Source organism: Botryllus schlosseri, chromosome 11, assembly GCF_051294905.1.
Source record: "Botryllus schlosseri isolate E-star chromosome 11, Bs_hap1, whole genome shotgun sequence".
NCBI classification, from domain to species: domain Eukaryota; kingdom Metazoa; phylum Chordata; class Ascidiacea; order Stolidobranchia; family Styelidae; genus Botryllus; species Botryllus schlosseri.
The window spans coordinates 26,858,771-26,882,710 of record NC_137246.1 but is presented as its reverse complement, the minus strand read 5'-3'; the positions used below and the strand labels follow the sequence as shown (position 1 = coordinate 26,882,710).

General features: G+C 40.9%; 1 protein-coding gene and 1 long non-coding RNA gene across 2 annotated transcripts in view; one reads left to right on the top strand and one right to left on the bottom strand.

Annotated features, from left to right (window-relative positions):
- Positions 1–4,752: 4,752 nt before the first annotated feature.
- LOC145450039 (uncharacterized) overlaps positions 4,753–23,940 on the top strand; it is a 78,303-nt gene continuing 59,115 nt past the window's right edge. Inside the window, exons 1-3 of the mRNA XM_080328498.1 lie at positions 4,753–4,807; positions 9,624–9,998; positions 20,700–20,885. Of these exons, the coding sequence (XP_080184624.1) occupies positions 4,753–4,807; positions 9,624–9,998; positions 20,700–20,885 (616 nt within the window). The remainder of the gene's footprint in view (positions 4,808–9,623; positions 9,999–20,699; positions 20,886–23,940) is intronic.
- LOC145450047 (uncharacterized) lies at positions 22,559–23,532 on the bottom strand. Its single transcript, XR_013918413.1, has 2 exons — positions 23,318–23,532; positions 22,559–22,829 (listed from the first exon to the last, which is right to left on the bottom strand). It is a non-coding gene; the product is annotated as an uncharacterized LOC145450047 (long non-coding RNA).

Genomic DNA, 23,940 nt, shown 5'->3' with positions numbered 1-23,940 from the left:
TTTGAACAGCCCTAATGGGCAGCCAGGCCCCTGGGCCCAGCCAGGCCCCTTGATGATATGCAAAATAAGGTCGCAATAAGTCGCTACAGGCTGAATAAGGACAGTCACATGCAAAATGAGGTCAGTCGCATGCAAAAATAAGGTCGGTCGCGACATGCAGAATAAGGTCAGTCACATGCAAAATAAGGTCAGTCGCATGCAAAAAAAGGTCAGTCGCGACATGCAGAATAAGGTCAGTCACATGCAAAATAAGGTCAGTCACATGCAAAATAAGGTCAGTCGCATGCAAAATAAGGTCAGTCGCGACCAAGCCCCGAACTACTGCCATCTCCGGCTAAGCAAATTTGCGTTGTCACCATGTTACAGTTGCATTGTGGGGGATAGGCTGGACGACTTAGTACAGGCGCTTATGGAAAAACGTACAGTTTTAAAATATATTTGATTCGTATTGGGTTTGTAGTATTTTATTCGAATGGAGCTTTGAATGAATAATCATCGTAATATTCAGGATTTGTTTCAGCCCAATATCTCGTGTTTATATCTGTGTTATCTGTGTATTTCGACATGTCGAAGACATCTCGTTTTGGTGGTAGCGTTTGTTGCGCCTATGGGTGCAGTAAAAGGCAGAAAAAGATATCCACGGAGTCATATATGAGAAGTAATAGCGATGGTAGTAGCGATGAAGAGTCTTTGGTAAAGCGTCGGCATCCAAGAACATTTCACCGGTGAGTGAATGGCAGAATATGCAGGGCAGCAAGACTATCTTTGAAGAATCAGTTTCTATTTTCAATATTTCCTGACCATCACAGTTAATCAATGTCCAGATAAGCCACAGCATTAATGATTAGGCCATGTTAAAGTGTCATTATACCAGAACATTTTGTCACAAGTATATGGATGTTGGTATGATCAGAGCAGACTATATCAGCAGTCTCAGCACCATGTCAGTTCATCAGTATACCTGTAATAGCATGACCAGCCAGGTCACTGTTTGTATTCTGTATGGGCAGTTCAGCCAATAACTTGCTTAGTACTCAATCCTTGCTTAAAATTGTCGTGAAGGTTGGAGTTAGGACTAGAAGGAAAGGTATAATTGAGGGCCACACTGTTTTGTCCAGCATAGTTGAGTAATAATTCTATATTTCTGGTGCCAGATGCTCACACTAAAGTTCAAATTGCTAATTCCGTGGCCGAGTTCATTATAGCTTTGTACGTGCGAGACGTTCGATTTGTCTCGTAAGATGTTTTTTTAGGTTTACCTTTGGCTTTAGATTTAAAAGGTTACCTAATAGTTTATCCTTCTGGGGTAGAAAGTAACAGATATATCTAAATCAAACAAGATAATTTCACATATGTTCCTGCTACTTTTATCATCGTTCATAACAGAGAATGGTCAATTTGGTGTGCTTCGTATCATAGAATTACTTGTGAACTGATACAATGTTCTCTACAACGCAGCTTTCCTACCAATGATTCCCTGAAAGAAAGATGGATAGAATGTATTAGAAGAAAAGACTGGGAGCCAGCAAGATCGTCGGTCATCTGCTCTGATCATTTTTCAGAAAGTGATATTTAACGTGTTGGCGGGAGAATTCGTTTGAGGACGAATGCGGTGCCGACAAGATTTCTGAATTTTCCAAAATATATGAGGCCAAAGGTACGGTAGACACTAGACAGTGACTATATATTTATGAAGTTTGAGTTCCAATTACTATACCTTTATTTTAGCCCTAGTTAACATAAAATTCACAAATTTCAGGCTTCAAACAACCGACGAGTGAGACCTTCTGCAGTTCCAGATAAGAAACGGCAATATGAAGCACAAACCGCTGAACCTGAAGTAGTTCTTCGCGACCACAGCTACTGTGCGCACACGTCTCCTCGAAAAGTCGTTCAACAGCAACGCCGTAGGGTCGCAGAAATTAAAAAGAGGCTGGTTGCAGCAAGAATGAAAACATACCGTCTGCAAAAAAAAGTGAAATCTCTGGATGAGGTCATTGCATCTCTTAAGAAGAACAATTTGATAAGCGATTCGTGTGTGGAGGTAATGTCACAAAAATTCAGTGGTCTACCAAGTGAGCTCTTGCAACGTATGAAGCTACAAGCTGGTGGAAGAGGAGTCAAATACTCTAAGGAACTGCAATCATTTGCAATGACGCTTCAGTATTATTCTACCAAGGCATACAATTTTGTGCGTCAGAATTTTCAACTTGCTCTTCCCCATCCAAGTGTGATAAGACGCTGGTATGGAAAACTTCCCGCTGAGCCTGGCTTTACTAGTATTGCCTTTTCTGCCATCAGAGGAAAAGTAGAGGCATCAGCAAATCCTGTAATATGCTCCATAATGATGGATGAAATGTCGATCCGCAAACAGGTTTTTTGGGATGGAAAACGATACCGAGGATATGTAGACATGGGTACTGACTGTGAGGATGATGATTCTTTGCCTCTTGCTAAAGATGCATTAGTTTTTATGGCTGTTTGTATCAATTCATCCTGGAAGATCCCGCTTGGATACTTTTTCATTAATGGTTTAACAGGATCGGAACGAGCAAATTTGGTCAGAATTTGCATAAGCAAGCTTAATGAAGTGGGTGCAACTGTTGCTTCATTGACATGTGACGGACCTTCATGTCACTTCGCAATGCTTTCTGCATTAGGGGCAAATATATCCTCCAGGAACATTGTGTCTAGTTTTACTAATCCATATTTACCCGATCATCAAATCCAAGTAATTCTAGATCCTTGTCACATGCTCAAACTAATCAGAAACTGCCTAGCAGAATGGGGTACTTTGCAAGATGGTAGTGGGCACCAAATTTCTTGGAATTTCATCATTTTACTGCAAAAACTCCAGGCATCAGAAGGCCTGAGACTTGGCAATAAGCTGAAGAAGTGTCATGTGGAATGGCAGCAGCAAAAGATGAAAGTGAATTTGGCTGCTCAAACAATCAGCAGCAGTGTTGCTGATGCAATCGAATATTGTGATAAAAACCTCAAAATGAGATGCTTTCGGGGTAGTGCTGCTACCGTCAAGTTTTTGCGCAGTTTTGATCGCCTTTTCGACATACTCAATTCGAGAAACCCGTTTGCAAAAGGGTATAAATCTCCTTTAAAGGAATCAAACCAGCACTTGTGGCGTCCATTCATGTATGAAATGATGGATTATATTGCCAAATTACAGGACCCCTCGGGAAAGCCCATTGTTGAATCTCGCAGGAAAACAGGATTCCAGTGCTTCATCTAGTAGGGTAGGCAAGTATCGTGGGCAGAAAAACTGAGTTGGAATGTTCACATCTCCAGTTGGTTTTGAATCTAAACTAATTTCTGGTTTCATGAAAGTGCAAAACGAGCCAAGCTTCATGTACACACGTATATGGGTAGCTATAGGTGTAATTATGATAAAATACATCTGAATAAGGACCCATGCGTTTTTTGTTTCTCTCATTCAATGAACTCATTCAGTCACTTCTACAGAAATCACTACCCCATCGCCACACATAGCAGACATATCTTTACTTTATCTTTTTTGGATTTATTTAAATACGCTGAACCAATAAATACGTAGAATAACCACAATGGCATTCAGTTGATTTCAGCAGTGCCTTTTGATATGTCCCATGATGCTGAATTTTCTCCATCAGCAATATTCACAGCTGGCAGTTATAGCATTCACATCAGCTCCATTGAAGTATGAAGATTTTGAATCCAGGATAGGTAATTCCGAGGCACGCTCCGATAATAACTTCAAGCTGACAATCGTAGATACTTTTACTTCCTATAGATACATATATCTGAAAGATAACTGAACTGGTATTATACATCTTTTGACAGCTTGGTTATTTCTGTACACGTAAAATATGCTGGATACAACGAGTAAAGCAATCTACATCAGGAATATAACCACAAAAAATACATAAGATGACACATAGACAACCGTATTTTACCACGAACAGTTGAAACCACTTATATCTTCGACATGTCGAAATACACAGATAACACAGATATAAACACGAGATATTGGTCTGAAACAAATCCTGAATGTTACGATGATTATTTATTCAAAGCTTCATTCGTATAAAATACTACAAACCCAATACGAATCAAATATATTTTAGAACTGGACGTTTTTCCATAAGCTCCTGCACTAAATCGTCCAGCCTATCCCCCACAATGCAACTGTTTCTAGTGACAACGTAAATATCGCGAGTAGCGCACTCCAGTGTTTATATAGCTCAGTGGTCGCGACACGCAGAATAAGATCAGTCACATGCAAAATAAGGTCAGTCGCATGCAAAATAAGGTCAGTCGCGACATGCAAAATAAGGTCAGTCACATGCAAAATAAGGTCAGTCGCATGCAAAATGAAGCGACAACAAATATGCCGTTGTCGCATCACTCGACAGTGAGTCACGTGCTGCACATCTATCCGTAGGTTAGTTATCTATAATTTCAGTTCGTTTGGACTCCAAATCTGTCGCGAAATCGTTTTTCCGGTAATAATATTTGACTTTCGCACAAGTGAATCATGATGATGTGAATCATTGCGACAACAATTTCATAAATATGACGACAGCATTTTCTGGCAGAATCAATTACGGTGGTGAGTGAGAAGAGCCACTCCTGTTGCCATGCCAAGAAGAACCACTGGTTCTCATTATATTGACTTATCAAGATCTCATATTTTAACAGAAATAGGATAAGAGTACCTATTCAGCATATTGTTGTACTGTGCCATTGCAGTTCACTATAATGATTTCACTAGGCTTGTTGTTAGCAGCTCTCATTCCGTTTACGCATTCTCAAGGTAAGCCATTATTGTTCATCGAGCTTGAGTTTAATTGCCACTTGACCTGCAAAGAAATGAGTTCCTGTGCTTTTTTGTCTGCAGAGTAGCCTACTGCCTACTACTAAGTTGAATTGCCCCTCTTGGAGAAGTGTATAAAAAATTGCAAGGTCAGGTCAATCTAAACTATTAGTCTGAAGAGTGAAGATCATCATCATCATTGGTTTATTAGCAAACCGAGCGAGATAGTGTAATGGTTTTGCGTCCGGCTTCTCGATCGGTAGGTCGTGGGTTCGATCCCCGTCCGGGTCAGACCAAAGACTCGAAAACTGGTATCCGAAAACTAGGCGCTCGGCAATCACGGATAACATGGAGGAGAAAAAACCGGGGGTGCAGACTAGATGACCTTACTATAAAGCCTGTATCGCATCTCCGTCGTCAAAGCATCTCGATGCTGCAGGCGAAAAAGAATTACCATATCTCTTTCTCTCTTATCAGTTCAATACACCACAAAAAATGCGATACAATGATAAGAAAGGAAGCTGTCGAAGCGACTAGGAGTTGTCTATGCAATCGGACACCCACCTTGGCCTAGGCGATGTAAAGAGGAGGCATGCACTCTGAATGAAAGTAAAGAAGATAGTATAGAAAAAGGCAGTGACAAGAAATAAGGGCGGCATGTCATTGGAAGCGAGATCGATAGTTCAGTCGTGGTCCGGTAATCTTGAGGATGGACTGTATTTAAGATTACCACAACAACAACCGACAAGATAGATTAATGGTGAAGCGTCCGGCTTCTTGATCGGTAGGAAGTGTGTTTGATCCCCGGCTGGGTCAGACCAAAGACCTGATTGGTAAAACTGGTATGCATGACTTCCCCGTTTGGCGCTCATGCATTAATGGGATAGCATGAAGAGGTGGTGCAAGACTTAAAAAGCCGTACATGGCTCTATCTGCACCTTCCTTGTCCAGCGGCATATGCACATTAGGGTTATGACTAGAAAAAAAATTTCAAAATTCTGTGTGTCCTGTAGTCACAAATGATGAGCTTTTGTAGATACAGACTATATAATTTATTTATCGACTGATTTGAATTTAACAGACCCAATTCCAGTTGCAAAGATTTAAAATAGTATTTAGGTACATTTTGATCGCCCAGATTGAATTATTCCTATCGTGTTCTTGTTTACAGTCAATATTAAATAATTAATAAATAATCATTAATTTTGATTTTAGATGTAGACTGTATATATCGTATAATTTCAATTTTTCTGGCACAAATCAAACTGGGTGTTCGAAAAGGCGTAAGTAGAACAACTCTAGGTATTTTCAGCGGTCTAGAAAACCGCTTAGAAGAATATGATGTACAGGAAAATTTGAAAATCTCATATATCACATGTGACACCGTAGCATCTGTTGATCAGGACGGCAGAATGGCGTTGTTTCGAAAATGCGAAATTCAATGATGAGCATGGGTTTTCATATCCCTTGCCAACATCATATTATCGATTCTTAAAGCATATATTAGAGTTCTTTGATCCAACGTCTTCGAAAAATCCAACTCTCAGCTACAAATTTGGAGATGATGTGGTAAAACACTACGAAAACTAGGTGCAATCCACCAAGCACGAATTTCAGATGAAAATATTAGAAAACCGAGGATGTAGGGATGATTTTAAGTTTATCTATGGCATGTGCAGAACATGCCGCTCTTTCAAAGAAAATAGTATAGATCACCACTGATCAAATGGCATAAACTTCCATCTCTACGCAATGCGAGAGGGTGCTCAAGGGTTGCGTTGCGTACTTCCACTTCCCCAGATAGAGAATAACTCTGGAGATGCTTATTTATCGCAAATGCATGTCAGGAAGACTGGTATTCTAACCAGATGTCTAAAGATGGAATATACTAGAGCCCGACTGATTATCGGTTCGTCGATAATATCGAGACGATATCACACTTTTAAAGAATTATCGGTATTGGCCATTGGAGTAGTAAAATTAACGGCAATTTGCATGTGACGTCACAACATAGCGGAAGGAAGCCAGAAAACTATAATCTTTGATCGCTAGACTGAGAATATTGACATATTTCATATAGCTTACACTTTACAGGTGTCCAGATGCAGCCTTTCTAGTTCATTTTATGTTCAAGGATAACAATGGCTGTCAAGATGTTCAAATAAATGCCCTCTGAAGATTTGAAAATGTGCTTATGTATACATGCAACTTCTTTTGAATATCGGCTGAATGTATTGGGGTTATCGGCTAAGGTGTGAGATATTGGTTTTATCGGTATCGACCCAAAAATCCAATATCGGTCGGGCTCTATAATACACCAAAGAATATTTGCTGCTATCTTTGCGGTCGAATGTCCTGCAGCGATAAAGTGCCCCAAAACCCCATTGGAAGTCGGATGTGTCCGTCGTAGATGTCCCTGGCACTAACATAATAACAGAAAGGGAAGTCAAATTGATGATTGAACTTTACCATAAGTGTAAAAGGACATGTATATTTGAAGATTAAATTTGTAGCTAAGAATATCTTTGAATTTCAAATTTTTTCCATATTTGGACCAGTGTCGAAAATTGATGTTAGTTTGTACGGGACATTTTTTCGATTTGAACAGAATGATTATAATTTTATTAATTTATACCAAAATGTTCATCAATTCCTGCTACAGGCAAAAAATTTTTTTAGTCATAACCCTAATCCACATCATGTGCACTCCTGGTATGCATATGCGCTGATTGTGTGTATGTGTATCATAAGTCGGTGTATACTGTATATGCCGCAACAACATCAAGGAAAAAAATAAACTACGTCCTTTCCTTTCTCACCAGTGAACTCGGCCCTCGGTGAATTCGGCCTCACAAACTCGACCCTCGGTGAACTCAACCCTCTGATATCAAAGACTCCGCCACGCACGTACGTTACCGGTTCACCATGATTGATTACTGGAATTAATCTAGTGTAAAACATGGAATGGGAACGACCGGTTTTGCAGCTTCGCTGAGGCTATATTTGGAATTATTTTGCGGCAGCGACTGTAGGATTTCTGGCAATTCAGAAGTTATCTTCCAGAGGGCTGAATTTACTCAATCTGGTCTTGATCAAAAGCTACTGTCGCACTGATTCCGAAAACATAAATGAAAATATGGTCCTCTTTTCAGATTTCCAAAATATGGTAATCTTGGACCCTAACCCGCTACCAACCCTAATATCCCCCTCCTCCAACCCGAATAACCCCCGGACGTGTGAGTTTTGAGAAGTTGGATCTTGGCGTTGTTTGTGAGATCGGAACTTTGTCAGATGAAGCGGCGCTTCTTCGCTTTACGATCATGACAAGCCAATGCTCCTCCATAACATCTGCAAATGTTTCCGCACACGTCGAAATAAAATATTTTTTGCCTTTGGAGAGACGGATATCACGGTTGGGGACGGTAATATTAGGGTTGAGGGAGGGGGATATTGTGGTTGGGGGGGGGGGGTATATTAGGTATGGAGGTGGGTTAGGGTCAAAGAGGGGGTTGGGGTATCCCAAGGTTAGGAGAGGGGGTATTAGGGTTGAGGGAGGGGATATTAGGTTTGGAGGTGGAGGGGGGGGGGTATTTGGGTTGGAGGGGGGTTAGGGTCAAACATGGGGTTGGGGTATCCAAAGTGCGTTACAATACCAAGTTCAAGTTTATTCGTAAAATTTCATCACTTCAAAACATCACAAGACCAAGTGCTGAGTTCACCGGCAACCATTCCAGTAACCAATCATGGTGAACCGGTAGCGTGTGTGTTGGGGTCTTCGATATCAGGTTCCTGCACTGCGAGATCTACCATGGGACGTGATTCTTCCCTATCTGAGAATCCTAATTCATATTAAATGCATTTTTAATGCAAAATTGTTCGAGGGCCGAATTCACCGAGGGCCGAGTTCACTGGTAATCGGCCGGATGTATGAAAGTCAAGTACTTGGCAGGCCGGATTGCTCAATCAATAAGTACTCGCTCATTTATTCACATATACAAGGAATAAATCATATTTAATGAGTTTATTTTAACGACAGCAATGTCACTTCAAAGCCGATTCTCGTCAATAATGACAAAAGCAATGTGGATTCGAGAACTGCATTGTCATACAGGCGCCGCCATGTCTGCTTCTCTCTGATCAATTAACACATGGTGCAATCCGTAATCAATATTTCAATGTGTTCGATAAGTCTGGTACCCCAAATTTACCAAGATATCAATTCATTAGGGCTGTGTACATCGTAAATGCCGATAATGCAATCCTTCACACTTTGACGAAATTACTCGTAAGCTCGTGAGCCTTACTCTCGCACGCTGCACAGTGCGCGCAAACGTATGTAGTAACATACAGTAAAAAAAATTTTGATGTAGTAAGCAAGTAGTGGGGAATCTCGGCAGATTCGGGCAGTGGGCCTCATTATCGTGTAAGACGGGAAATTGTCCGTGGGCCAGATCTGGCCCCTGCTACAGGGGAACCGAAATGTGGCCGAGAAAAGCCTAATAGTTAACCACACCCGGTCTAGATGCAGTTGACGAGAGTTCGCCGTATGGTTTTGTTGATGTCCAGATAAATGTACGTACAATCATCTGCACGAGTGCGTACCATCACACAGTTTGAAAAAATTGATATAGAGCCAAAGAGACTAAAATCACAGACAAATTTGCAACCATGATCATGAACTGGAACACTTGGGTGGCACTGTAGCATGCTTGCTCAGTGCTCATGCGCAGTGCCCACTGTGGCAGGTGGTGACAAAGCTTGTCCAGTAATATCTGTCTAATGACTGGCTGATTTTTTTATGCTATTCCATTTTCAGATCCACTTTGTGTCAGCCCTCTCAACTATACAGACTGTTCTCCAACACCGAGCAAATGGGCAGTTAATCTCGACTATGTTACGTTGAATCACAAGTACTTCCCAAAGTCATCTGCCTCATTTATCATCCGCTATCAAATAACTGTTCAGGGGACTCCTCAGATCCTTTGTTCATACCAATATACCAGTGGAGGAGGATGCCAGATCTTTGGTAGTTCACCTACCTGCGTACGATGTTCGAACAATGTTGCTGCAAATGGAACAGGATATGCAGAGACTGTGTTTACAGTTAATGGATTGACTACTGCAAAGAATCAATCGGTTGTGAGTTATCAGGCTGGATCTTCTGTCAACATTCTACAGTTTATACTTGAAGGTAATTCAAGATATCATATATTAAACCATTTGCTTCAGGTGTCCTGAGTAGGGTATTTCAAAAATATCTTCAAGATGCAATGTTTGGTTGGCTAAAATGCTTTAAAGTTTAGGAAGGTAGAGTACTGGCAGCACTAGCACAGAAAAATATTGATCCATCTAATTCCATAAATTCTAAAAAAGACAAGCCTTGACAACACATGATGCGGTGGCATGCTTGTACTGTCTACCATTCTAAATCTCATGGAATTTGACAAATGCATAGATGAGCTAATTCCAAACAGGATTAACTTTGTTTTATGAGATTGGGCTTTCGGGACAAAAGTTACATCATTTTGAATATTGACTATTTTCCGCTCATTTCGGGCCTGTACAGTACTTAGTTTGATCAATACTGTATTTAAGAAGGTGTAGCTAAATGTTGGAAGACAGCTGAGATTTGTTGTTTGGTTTCCTAATAGCTTGTCTCATATCCTATTTTCCAAGTGACATTTAAGGTCTTGCGGCGTAGGGTCAAAGTTTAAATGAAGCGTAAATTTGGTAAATGGTCTGAAATCACTTGAGCATTACACGATTTAGACCGCGGATTGTTATCAACAATCAAAATATTCAAACAAGTAGGCCTATGTTTTCGTATGAAAGCAGGGTATTAAGAGAATCTGTTCAAAGTTGTTTGATTTTGGTATTCGGACTCTAAAGTAGCATACTGCATTTCTAGTCTATACGGAAATGCGTAAGTTTGGCATATGCTGGATCAGTTTCGGTGTGGAATATGGAAATGTGCAAGTATGGTATGGTGTGAAAATTTACAAGTATGATATGGTTTAAACTAATCGAATAAAATCAGAATTCGCGCCAATTTCGTGTTGCATCAATATTTGACGACGTAATTCAATGCCGTGCAATGCACAATGCGCAGTATTAATAACAAATCAAACACAAGTGACATCGAGGGAATACAAGTGTATAAAGCAGACAAGAATTAGTAGGCTACAGATGATAGCAGATGAGAAAGCGCGCATCTAATCAGTAATTCCTCAACTTGTACAGCACAATGGGGTTCCGAGTATCACATCGCGGCAATTGTTAGCTCATTATAATGACGTTTGAGCTGCATTGTTGCATTTCCCGATAAAAGTTGGCAAAGTCATGTTAGAGTAATGAACATGCGCACTTTGCGCAGGAATGACTTTCAATTCGCAGGCATAGGCTACACAAGCACACTGTCCTATTTCGCGCTCCAAGCCTCCGATTAAAGAGACCATCACGGAACTAACTCAAGAATCATTTTGTGAACGAATATGATGCAACTCCTGTTATTAACTCAAATCGGCTTGAAGTCATCTGCAGGAAAGTCCTCTTGTACGATTTTGATGGAGGCAGATTTGCAATAGGCAGCTGGCAGTAATCAGTCATAATGTGAGCATCCCAACTATATTGATATTTCTTTTCCATTTATTTGTTTTATAGGATAAACCTTCCACCTAGTTCCTCACTCATATTTCTCGGGTTTTAGGGGAAGCGATGATCCCGTCCAGGTTATTCCTACAGTATCTTTTTTGCGGTCTCAATACAAGTCAAGACCTTCGTTGTTTAGCTGATCATGAGTAAGAGGCGTTGGTTCACTCTTTGTTCGTAATAATGTTGAGGAGTCGGTGTTGATGCATTTTCTACAGCATGTACTATTGTCATCTTCATCTTCCACTACATGCTATATTGTAGCATCATTTGAAATCAGATCTGGCAGGGATGTAAAGCTGCAACTGAAATTTCAGGGGAGTGGGTAATTGACTGTAAGCAGTGTCAATGCTATGACTTCTTTTTTTAGTTCCAACCTGACATGTCATCCATGAAAAAATATCAATCATCATGGTGGCTCTTTGGCTCGCACAAAACGACAGGGATTACAAATTGCATCATTTAGACTTCACCTTGATTCCATAAGCACAAAGTTTCAGCCTAATGCTGGCTGACCGTTTGCGGTGCCCGGAGTTTGTCTTGAGGTCCCAATGCCTTACCAAAGTACTCCTTGTAAGTGCGCTTGGTGGGATTTCACATATTGAATCGCTGCATGTTCAACTTGTTCTCGTAACACAGGCTATAGAACAAATCTAGGTGATTACGACCCTTTCTCTGTCTAGCTATATCACTCACTCACTCACTTTTAACCCTTTATATCCGGCAGACTCGTGCATTAGCCCTGAGCGTATTTTCACAAACACGCTTTACTTAATCCCAAATTTCCTGCGTTGTTATGGCCGTACACAATTACAACTATTTCAGATGGATAGCTATTATCAATACGCGTACGTCGAGCCATAAATGACCTATTATACCAGGGGTCGGCAACTTTATGCTAGTCGCGGGCCAAATGTCGAGTGTACAACTCGTTGGCGGGCCAGACTTTCCATACTATAATTCCTACCTACATCAGTATCTTACGCTACCTTGCTGCGATCCCAATCATACCAATGACAAAAAGAGCAAATGTATTCACAATTAAACAACACAGCATCAATGTAACACTTGATGCTGCTTTCTTTTTAAAAGTTTTTCAATATCCGGGACCAAGTAAGATGAAGCAAGAACAAGAACATTCTCCAAATGGGCGTCACATATGCGGGATCTTAGTTTGCTCTTCGAGAATTTCATTGTTGAAAACAATTGTTCACATGTGTACGGACTATCAAACATCGATGCCATTTCTTTTGCATGGTTCGTCAAGCTGGGATAAAGACCACTTTCAAGGAGGTACTTTTTGTAAAAGTCAAGTAGCGAGCTTCCTTTTGTTTGAAATATGTCCTTCAATTCGTCACTGCTTTGCATTTCAATAAGGTCCATTTGAAATTTTGTTGGGGCGGTATCACGTCCACATCAAACGGAGTATACTGAACAGCCTGAATTTACTTTCCAGCGAATGAATGTCGGAAAAGCGTGAGGAAAATTCAGTAGTTAAATTTCCTATCATAGTGACAAAGGCAGCGTTGCAAGTAGGTTTACTTTCTTTCGAGTGTTGGAAAGTGAGCATAATTTTGTTTCTCCAGTTGACACTCCCAGAGTCGCAGTTTTGTTTCGAATGCGAGTATGTGCCTCCACATCTCGTGTATCAGTTTTCTTTCCCTGAAGTTGCAAATTCAATTTGTTCAGATGTGACGTTAAATCCACTAAGAAAGCAAGCTTAGACAATCATTCCGGATCACGAAATTCTGAGGCGTCAATGTTTTTCTGTTCAAGGAAAGTTGCTATTTCATCCTTCAACTCATACACTCTTGCAAGCATAGCTCCTCGACTTAGCCAGCGAACATCGCAGAAATACAGGAGATCGCCATATCGATTTTCTGCTTCTAGTAATATCTGTCGAAACTGTCGCTGATTCGGTTTGTTGGACAAAATCATGTTTACAGCTTTCACCACTGTGTCCATAACACTCTTCAGGTTTGTTGTCTTGGCGCACAATGCCTCCTGGTGAATTAAACAGTGTAACTTTAAGATTTTCTCATCGCGTCCGAGATCTTTACAGTGTTTTTGAAGCAGAGCAACGGCACCTTTCATTTTTCCAATCATTGCAGGAGCTCCGTCGGTTGTTACCGACACCAATTTCGACAGATCGAGGTTCATACTATAATATGCACTGCAACAGTGCCTTCAGAATATCTGCTCCTGTTGTAGTGCCCTTCATAGAAACTGACTCGACGAAATCTTAAAAATTATCGAAATATGCGCTGACTCCACGAACGCGAACACTGCAACCTGAGCTGTGTCCGTTGTATCAGTGCTCTCGTCAATAGCAATTGAAAAATATTGAAATTCTTTCGCACAATCTTGTTGGCTAGTTTTTACATCCTGCGACATTTCTTTGATCCGTCGGGTGACAGTTCTTGCAGAAAGGCTAACATCGACATTTTTTTCTCTCTGGACATAGGACTTCAACAAGGCCCATCAAACACTCTTTTGCGTAATCACCATCAGTGAAAGGTTTCACGTATTTTGCAATTACTTTGGCGACCACATAGCTTGCCTGGGTGTTTTGTTCAGTTCCAGTGTTTTGCTTGTTAAATATATTACACCGATTTTGTAAGCAGAGCTTAATACGGTTAATTTTGTCTTTTCTCGATTAGCCTCTTTTCTTTCCTGCGAAAACTTCGAATGCTTCGTGTCATAATGACGCTTAATATTAAATTCCTTGTTTACAGCAGCAGATTCGTTGCAAATTAAGCACGTTGGTTTACCAAAGTGTAGTATTGAAAAGTACTTATCCGTCCATTCTTCATTAAAACTTATACACTCATTATCAACCTTTCGCCGTTTCGTTAACATACTAAATTCCTAAATTAAAAAAAGTTTAGGATAATGCTCGTGTGCAAGAAGTTGCAATGTAAACACATGTTATCTCCACCCTGATATACTCTAAAAGGAAAAGTGGGGAGATAACGAGGCGGTATGATCCACACATGCAACAACTGGCCGGCGCCCAATGTCAACTACAAAATACCTTCCCTGGGTTTGCAGGTTTATATAGACTTCTCCTCGCCATCCGACCCGCGCTAGGGGTGTCCTTAAAAAGCCCAGAAGGAGGCTGCTAGAGAACCAAAATAGAGAATCTTAGCCTGTATTAAATAAACATTGCAGTCGAAAAACATCACGAATATACTACAAACAGCTACTCCGAAAAGAACCATTAATGACATGCCTGATAAAAGTAATTTACAAGCTGCGTACACTTGGGATAAACATTGTACATCCAGTCGACCTGTTCTGAAGCATAAACCTGCGTATTTACTGTGATAGCTAGTCCTAATGTAGTTCGGATGCAGTATATGATATACGCCATCAAAGTGGTAAACCCTTGGTATACCATTGGGTGTACAATACATCCGGTTGAAGAGCACTGTTCTTCGCAGCTAGTTTAGACTTACAGACAATATCGTACTACACTGTAGGTAGGACATGCCGAGTGTTAACATACTGCTAGTGAGCCTAGACAGGCTACGCACCAGTTTTATGCCATAACAATGGACTATAGTACACCGTACTTATATTGCCACAATGCCACAATTTTGCTACACAGTACTAACACTGAAGTTGGCTGCAGAATAAGAAACGGCGGGCCGCATTCTTCTAATATCTAATTATGATGTTTTGGGCCGGTCGATTTCGCATGGCAGGCCGGATCCGGCCCGTGGGCCGTAGGTTGCCGACCCTTGTATTGTACTATCGAATAACCTGATCAAAATGCAGATTGAATACATAAAAACGTTTTGCGCAAAATACAATCTGCCACGATGTTCGCGTGAATGTGCGCGCGTGAGATAAACCAGCGCCTGCGACATGGATCAGCGCATCTCCGTTATAGACATCAAATTCATTGGCAGATCTTTCCTCCTAACGTGTGTTGGTTATGCCCTTTGCATATCTATTGGAATACTTATAATCAAACATTAGTCGCAGGGAGGATTCTTCGAACTGAAAGTAAAAATATTTTACGAAATAACATGCGCGGGTTTTAGCAATATATTTTGTGTTGCTGTTGAAGATTACGCATATTGATTATTTCTGCTTTTCATACAAATCCACCAATACTGCCATGATGCTGCTCAGCGAGCTACAAGATCTCCGCTATTGATATGACAGCAAATTTATGTCTGTAAATGGCTGCACTCCTGGTGAAAATGTTTCACATCTTTCCCATAGTAGCGAATGAAACGAAACGCACCGGCACATCAAAGCTCCGATCGCGATTCTGGTATTGAAAGGTATTTTCGTGTATGCTCGAGATTTCCGTCCACAACGGCGGGTTCATTTTTAATAATTTGACGACCGGCAAATCCAATGGCATCAATTTTCGGCTCAATCTAATCAATGCACTGGTTACATCCAACCACGTGTCCAGACCTAGAAAGAGCCTGCCAAGACAGATAGGTCCTCTAGAAACGCGTCTCGACATGTCATTCTCGCATATGCCGATATACACAGCTGCTACCAGAAGACTTTGTCTCTATTGCGCTGTTCGGCTGACAGAGGCGAGAAATGTCGGTGCAACTCTGCCAAAACATTTGACCTATTTTCATTGCAGTGTATGCAAGGTATATCTTTGCAATAACTTCAGTCGCCAATGCTATACATACATGGTTCCATAGGAAGCTGTAATTGAACAGTATATTCATTAGGGTTGTTCAAAATTTGGAAAATGTTTGCAATACTGCGTATCCATGGCTTATTCTGCAGATTATTGTTAAAAACAATAATGGGCTTGAAAGAAGCTAGCAGGAAAGCCGGTAAGATTTGTCTAAATGCGTTTGAAAGTACCCATCGGCAAGTGGGCGGGGCATCGATGAAGTGGGCGGGCAAACAGAAACCAATAATCCTGATTGGTTGACGCCGGTAATAATAAGCTACTGATTGGCTGAAAGACCGACTTTGTGAACACTGCTGGCAACCATTTCTGTGCGCTGTCGTTTCTGTTGGTGGCATTGCAGACATGATATATTGCTTTTGTTAATGTTGTCATCGAGAGTCCATAGTACAGCATCGCAACCCCTGAGTTATTATCTACCAGCAGAATGTATAACAGTGTTGCTATGCACAGGTGCTCTCGCTAGTTGAGATACGAATTAACTAGATGCATGCATCTTGCTATCTTGAACCTTTCCAAAACTTACTGACAATGAGTGAAACTCAAATTTCTTACCAGTAGTCAACATCTCAGTAGTACTTGTTATGTCTAGTCGACGTCTCACCAATAAACAAACGCATATTACACTTTTATTCACAATTGAATGAAGGCAAAAAGCACTATTTACAAAAGACATTGAAAAGTACGCTGCAGGATCAGTGTTGCATTGTCAGGCACAAGTTACAGATTACAGGCTTTTGATTAGAGTTGACTTCCTGCTGTCTCCAATTGTCTTCCTATGCTGTTCCACAGCTTGAAGCAGAGTGTCTCTTTTTTTTGTTCATTGTCAGTCAAGATTGCAGCATAAGTCTGAGCTTAGCTTTACACCTCATTCTGTGGCATCATTAACGACTTTGACAGAACTGATGTAGGAGCTCATTCTGGTGTAGGAATCTGATAAGCTCCAAACATCAACCGGTTGAGTTAGCCACGCCCCACAGCATTCAAAAAGATCAAATATGTACCATGTCTGTGGGCCAATAAAGACAGCAAAAGTAGTGTCCTTGTTGATCTGTACAGTTTCACTAAGCGAGGCCGGGCCCTTTTCTGAAACTTGCAGTTTGCTCTACCTGCAGGAGCATCTTTGCCATATTTTCTGGGGTTTCAATGCTTTCACTAGGCGAAAACAAAGCATATACAGCGGTTTCCTCCATGATATACCAGTCATACTTTAAAAGCTTTTGTAAAGCAGCTTTGGAAGCTTGTTAATCATGTTCCTCGTAACTCAACATGTCCTGAGTAAATCTCAAGTCTTTACCGGTTGCATCACGACTGCTGGAATCAATCCAGGCAGGTATATAAAAGTGAACTAAAAACAAATCGAAGCGATGCAGTAGTGCCACTTCTTCAGGTCTGTAATGTAACTGATAAGCCCACATGAACATCTTCTGAGCATACAGAATTGTGCACATCCATCTTGCGTGGTGTGTTGCACCAGGTTTGTGATGATGTATATCTTCACCTGCACCGAAAAGCGCAAGAGCATTAGTCAGTCACACATTGTATGTAGTCATCCCGTGGGAAGAAATCTTTTCTGGTAAATAGTAGCTTGAAGTTATCAACTGTCATTGCTGCTCGTTCTTTGAAACATATAGGAATAGTCGGAGTCTTGAATTGTTGTTTTCTGTCAAGACTGTTCAAGTTCTTCTGAAGGTGGGCATACCACGTGATCACGCCATCTTTCGTGCAGGTTTTCAAGTGATCGCACCACATGTGATTTCTGTATGGTCGCAATCCTCGCCATTTTCCTAACTGTCATTACATCATCCACCACACCACCAGTACATTACATAGTTCATGAGTAGGGGTTGACTGAGGACAATGCTCTTTCAGATGCAGCAAGTATCTCATTACTTCTCGTATAGTAGGTAATCTCGAGCCGCAGATGTAATCTCAAATATTTTCGACCAAGTACGGTACTGCTCAGATTTAGATCTTGTTCTTCGCTGTAGCATGTGTACAATCTTTCGCCGTTTTGCCTCTGCCATGACTGCAATATTGTTGCTCCAAAGCATAAACTACTGCTATCGACTCTAAAGCATTCAAAGAAGACGTGTTACAGTACTACTAATGACTCATCAACCCACGACGCGCTTGCACAGAACCACAGCCGCTGCTACCAGAAACAGACTCGACCTCAGCAAAGCAGACTTTCAATTTAGTAAAGCGAACTGCGAAGCACCGGAATCCGAGTCAGCTGTTGCAATAATCATTGAAGCTTAGCCGATTACCCAATCACGAACCGTGCTTTTGTGATTGCCCGCCTTTTTGCAACTCTGCTGTCGGTGGCCCGCCCACTCTTCACCAACGACTTTCAAACGCATTTAGACAAATCTTACTGACTTTCCTGCGAGCTTCTTTCAGGCCCATAATTGTTTTTTAACCATAATCTACAGAATAAGCGATGGATACGCAGTATTCCATACATTTTCCAAATTTTCAACAACCCCAATATTCATATTAAAATGAACCCGAACATTTGGGCTGACACTCGTCATGGGTAATCGTCAGCAACTAGTAGAGAATTGGAAAGAACATTGTATATCAACAATCGTTTCACAAAATATGAAGCCATAATTGTACCCGTGACATATGTTTTTTCCGTTTGTTGGTGTTAGATGTGGTTTGTTGTTATTTCGATTTGCTATTGCATTACACACGTGGCGCATTATTTCATGATATATTGCGCCATGCAATAAATTCTTTTACAAAAATATGGTGGAATGGCGATTTTCAATTTAGCGGATAAAGGTATGTAGAGTCTGCGGTCGCGAACGCACTTCGAGACTGATTGCTGCGATGCGCCTGTTGTACAACAGCAAGTTTATTTTCAACACATAGCACTAACTCGTACAAAGGATGGATAAGCGATTACATATACCGCCATTGTGAAATGAATCATTTGAACGTCCGCGATATTATGTTATTACCCAAACAATAACACGCGGCAATATATTTGCTGTTGTGATTAGCGCAGATTCGCTGTTGCAGATTACGCATATCGATTGCTGCTTTTCATACTAATACAGTATTACCAACATGATGGTCTTCAGCGAGCTACAAGATCCTCAACGCACAATCGATATGACAGTAAATTTATGTTTCAGATCTGGCCAATGGTAGCGAATTAAACCAAAATATGGTTGAATGTCCAATGCCCATTGTAAAATTAGCGAATAAAATTGGTATGTAAGAGTCGGCGGTCGAGTTGTGCACTTCAAAACTGATTGCTGCGATGCGCATGTTGTGATAGCTGCGTTATCAGGATGCATATTGATTCAATAGCCAGCCATTGTCTCGAAGCGATTGTCTACATCACCTTTGTCGATGAAAGGCTTGCATAATATGACCTAATCTTTTTTCAAATGCCCAGTAAAATATCAGTGAAACACTGTATTTTATATTGCAGGTGTGACTACCTGTCAGTCCAACCACTATATATTCAGCTCTAGTTGTTGTACAAGAGCAAGGTGTGTTTAGACAAAGCACTATTTAGTACTTAGTACCTCGTACAAAGTGATTACATACACTGGCACTGTGAAATGAATCTTTGAACGTCGTCAATACTACAAAACACGCGGCGCGTGTATGTGCTGTGAATGCGAGACGCCTGGCATCGATCGCGCTATAGCCAACTGTAGCCATCGGCATATCAGTGGTCGTTACACTCGATTGTATGATCGTACAAACCTCACTCAGGTCATTTTAGAATCCTGATATTGCTGTGAAATCAGTCGGGCGATGATTCTATCCCGAGCAAGTATATGTATGACGTAGTCGCAAATTCAAAAATCAAATTCAAAAAGTTAAGAACACTTCTTGGTATAGGGGCATCACCTGGCATCATCTCTGTCGCTTTGAGAGTAGCTCAGTTGTTTAGGCAGCTGTTTCACGATTACAGCAATAAATTGGGTGTCGGTTCAAGTCCAGTGGTTCGGATTTTATGAACATTTTTCCAAATGCATTAAAATTCGGACTGGAGACCGGCTGTTCTAGTAGGGTTAACATACGGTACTTGAAACATGAATTGAAATTTCTGAAAACAATAGCAAGGGACAGTATCTAATATTAGAAAGCATCAGAGAGCGTAGTCAAACACAGCCACACGCGCGAGTCAGCCTATATTACCCACATACATACTATTTTTCATAGCATATGTAGAAATAGAACCAATCTGGCAAAAGTAATGCCATTGTCGGACTCAGCGCCCCTGATACACCCCTCCATCGATCTCACATATAATGATTTACAAAAATTTTTTTTTTGTTGTCCCGTGTTATGCAAGGTGTACTTGGCCATTCTAGAATTACGTAAAAGTATTTCTCGTTATTACAGCTTGCGTAGCATACTCCCCGAGCTTAATCCCAAACTGCAACGAACATATGCCCATGTAAACTCGATTGTATTTTTATCACTTTGGTAAGCTCTCGCATGACGTCTCTCCAATATGGCTTAGCTCCGAGACGACTTCGCCATGTTAATGTGCGTACTGACCACATTTACCAATGACTTGATGTATTATTGTTCTAGAATGTCCGGAGACAGTGGGGATGGCGGTAGCGAGTAACAACGCCACTGTTCCATGTGGTTACAATTGCAACAGCTCATTTGACTGTGCGCCAGGATATACTTATGGCTCCTCGGTCGAATCAACGGATGTCTACACTTGTAATTCAAAGGCTGAATGGGATTTTTTTAATCAAACGATATGTGTGGGTATGTATTTTGGACTTTGCAGAGCTGTGTTACCCCAAAGTAGTATGATATATTATAGGGGTACCACGCTCCTAGTATGATCTGGTCTCAGATTAAAATTGAAGGTGTGAAAAAATATGCACGCGATTCCATCGGGATACATACAAAGAGTGAAAAAGCAGATTAATATGATTATTAGATTGAGCCATCTTGGAACAAACAAGGAACACAAAAGCCAAGGAAATGTAGTAGTGTTCCGTAATTTTCCACGTATAATGCTATTTTTGCCTGGTGCGCACGACATAACCTATCTACTATCGTTTAGAGCACTGGTTCTCAATCTGGGGACGCGGGGGGTCGAGAAATTGAAAAAGTCTGTATGAATTCAGACTAAACATGTGTTTCACAACCATTCTGAGAAGACGATTATTGAAGATGAAACTTATTACGTATTCAAGAGAGCTCGCCAAATTAAAACACCAGCAGTCGCGATCAACGGAGTATAGGCTGAATTCAACTTCATTTGAGCAAATTTTTGATATTCTTTGAAGATTTAGAGCAATTCCCACGCGTAAGTCATTTATTACTTCATTACTTCATAGCTTTGGCAGTAGCCTAATGCCCGTTGCGCTGGGTAGCTGTTCTTAATAGCTGGCGAACTGCACTGCCTAAGACAGACTTAAATGCAATGTAGATTGCCTGGTTTCGTCCTCAATTAGGCTACCCTAAATCAACACAATTTACCAGCATTAGGATTAGTCTCAGGGCAACCTACCTTGAAATAAATTGATATGTTGTGTTCAATGTGTTTTGTTCTTTCAAACAAGTTCGGGAAAATTTGTCAGAAATGTTGAAGACTCAACCAATGGAACGCGGATTCAAACTTGGCGTAAGACATACCATATGTATACTATTAGATCAGGGATGGGCATTGGCAACCTGCGGCTGTAAAAGGGAATTTGTATGGCAGTTGACACCTAATTCAATTATCATGTGTTGGCGGTCGTTGACACGCAAATTGACATTACGAATTCACTCCCGAATTTTTGAGAGATTTTAATGAATCTTGAAATTTTCTTCGCGCTCCGCGTGATTAAACGTTACTTAATTTTTTGATTTTAATGTAGTAGCGCCCTTCTCAATCTGAGCTGGAATCGGAATCGTGTGCTCCTCACATAAGAAATTTGTTTATGGGTACATTTGGGCGATTTCAATATATTTTCACCATTTCCACTATCGATATAATCGACAATCCTGCGATGGGGGGTCAAGAAATAACAGCATGCAACAAAGTGACTAATAACAATTGGCCCATCGGAAGATGCATTATCATTTATAACTTGCCCTAAACTTTCGAAAGCACTACCTCCATAAACTCTACAGGTGAATCTGATCGCATGGGCTGAGAAAGGATAAATAATTAATAGTAATATGTTATACTGCTACCCAGGGGCGTATTTCGGGAAGGGTAATGGGCTAATGGGTGTCCGGTACCCCCCCGTTTCCAAGCTCGAATGTACCCCTTCCTAAATCTATCTCTATTGATCTAATATTTCTTATGGCTAATCCCCGTATTGCCGCGCGGCATCATCACGCCATCGATCGAGCAAACAATGCAGTGAGGTGATGCTTTTTTCTCGTATTGTTCTCTCGTCTACGGAAGCCCGAGAAGCGCATCGTCACATGGCTCTCTCGTCTCATCTGAACGCTATTATAAAGTTACAATAACACTCGCAATAGACGCCATGAAATTTCGATACTGCGCGAGTTTATTATCAACAAACGTTTAGAACAAGCGTGCTAGGCTTGTATCATTAGAGATAGCAGATCCCTACAGTACCAAAACAGATTGTACCAATCAAATGTCCTATATGGAATCTATCATGTATTGATCAAATTTGCGATGCTTTAGTTCGGTTGCTGTCCTGTTTTAACGCGCTTGGCCAGTAGTAAAAACATTGGAGGCTAGGCCGCTCCGTGATTTGCGGCGCGTAATAGTTCTACATCAATGTGCAACGTAATGTTGTAATAACGCGAAGCTATAGTCTTTGTCTCGACAATTCGCAATTGTCACTATTGAACCGCAATCGCATTTAGGAATGCATTTTGAATGCGCGCCTAAGCCTGCGCCAGGCCACTGTTATTCACGTGATGCAATCGCACAAGCTCAATCGTTAATTGGTCTTTAACATCTCCACACACCAAAATATTGGCAGGCAGTAGATATCATATTGATTTAGAACGAAATTATTCCAGATCATGTGCAAAAACAGGCTGAACAATTGATACAAACGAAAACATTCATTTGCGTATCTTCACTGTTCGAGTGTTCGTATATGAGCGCAAAATGGAGAGATCTCCCGATGTGCTGTAATATGATCTGCGCGCACTTTCGTGATAACATCCTCGCTGTGGTAATTAAGGTCAAGATACCTCGCAGTCTCTCTTTATACTGTTATCTTCGCTTACGGGTTACAACGTTATGTTTAGTTGTACTTAGTTTTGTATATGCGAAAGAGGCAGTCACAAAAACGAGTAAGATTATCTGACCGTGGTAATATCTGCATTTCTGCATACATTTAAGCTGATCAATCGGTTAGAACTAGGAAAACACTCTCCTTTTAAAAACACCCCCCTATTCTAAAGGTACCCCCCGTTTTTTTTTTTCGGCTAGATATGCCCCTGCTGCTACCATAGGCGCCGACTTACTAGGTTACGAGGTGGCGCAGCCTAGGGTGGAGTGAAAAAAAGAAAAATTTGAATTTCAAAAAGTTCCTTTGATATTTGGTCCCAAATCTCGAATGAATTACTTGTAGCATAATTTCAGGTTCCTGCACCCTCTAGTGGCCGTGCAATTTCACCGAACGTGCCGAAAATTGCTAGTTTTGCCATATCTTGATACCCGCTTATGCTAGAAAGCTGGTTTTGGGCTCAAAAGCTGCGGAAGCAACATGTTTCTATCTCACTTCCATAGAACTTTGTCTTGTAAATGTACATAAAAAATGTTATGAGCAAATTATTGATTTTGAGGCCGCCAATACAATGTCGGTTGGTTTTACCAAGTGTGCAATGCCAA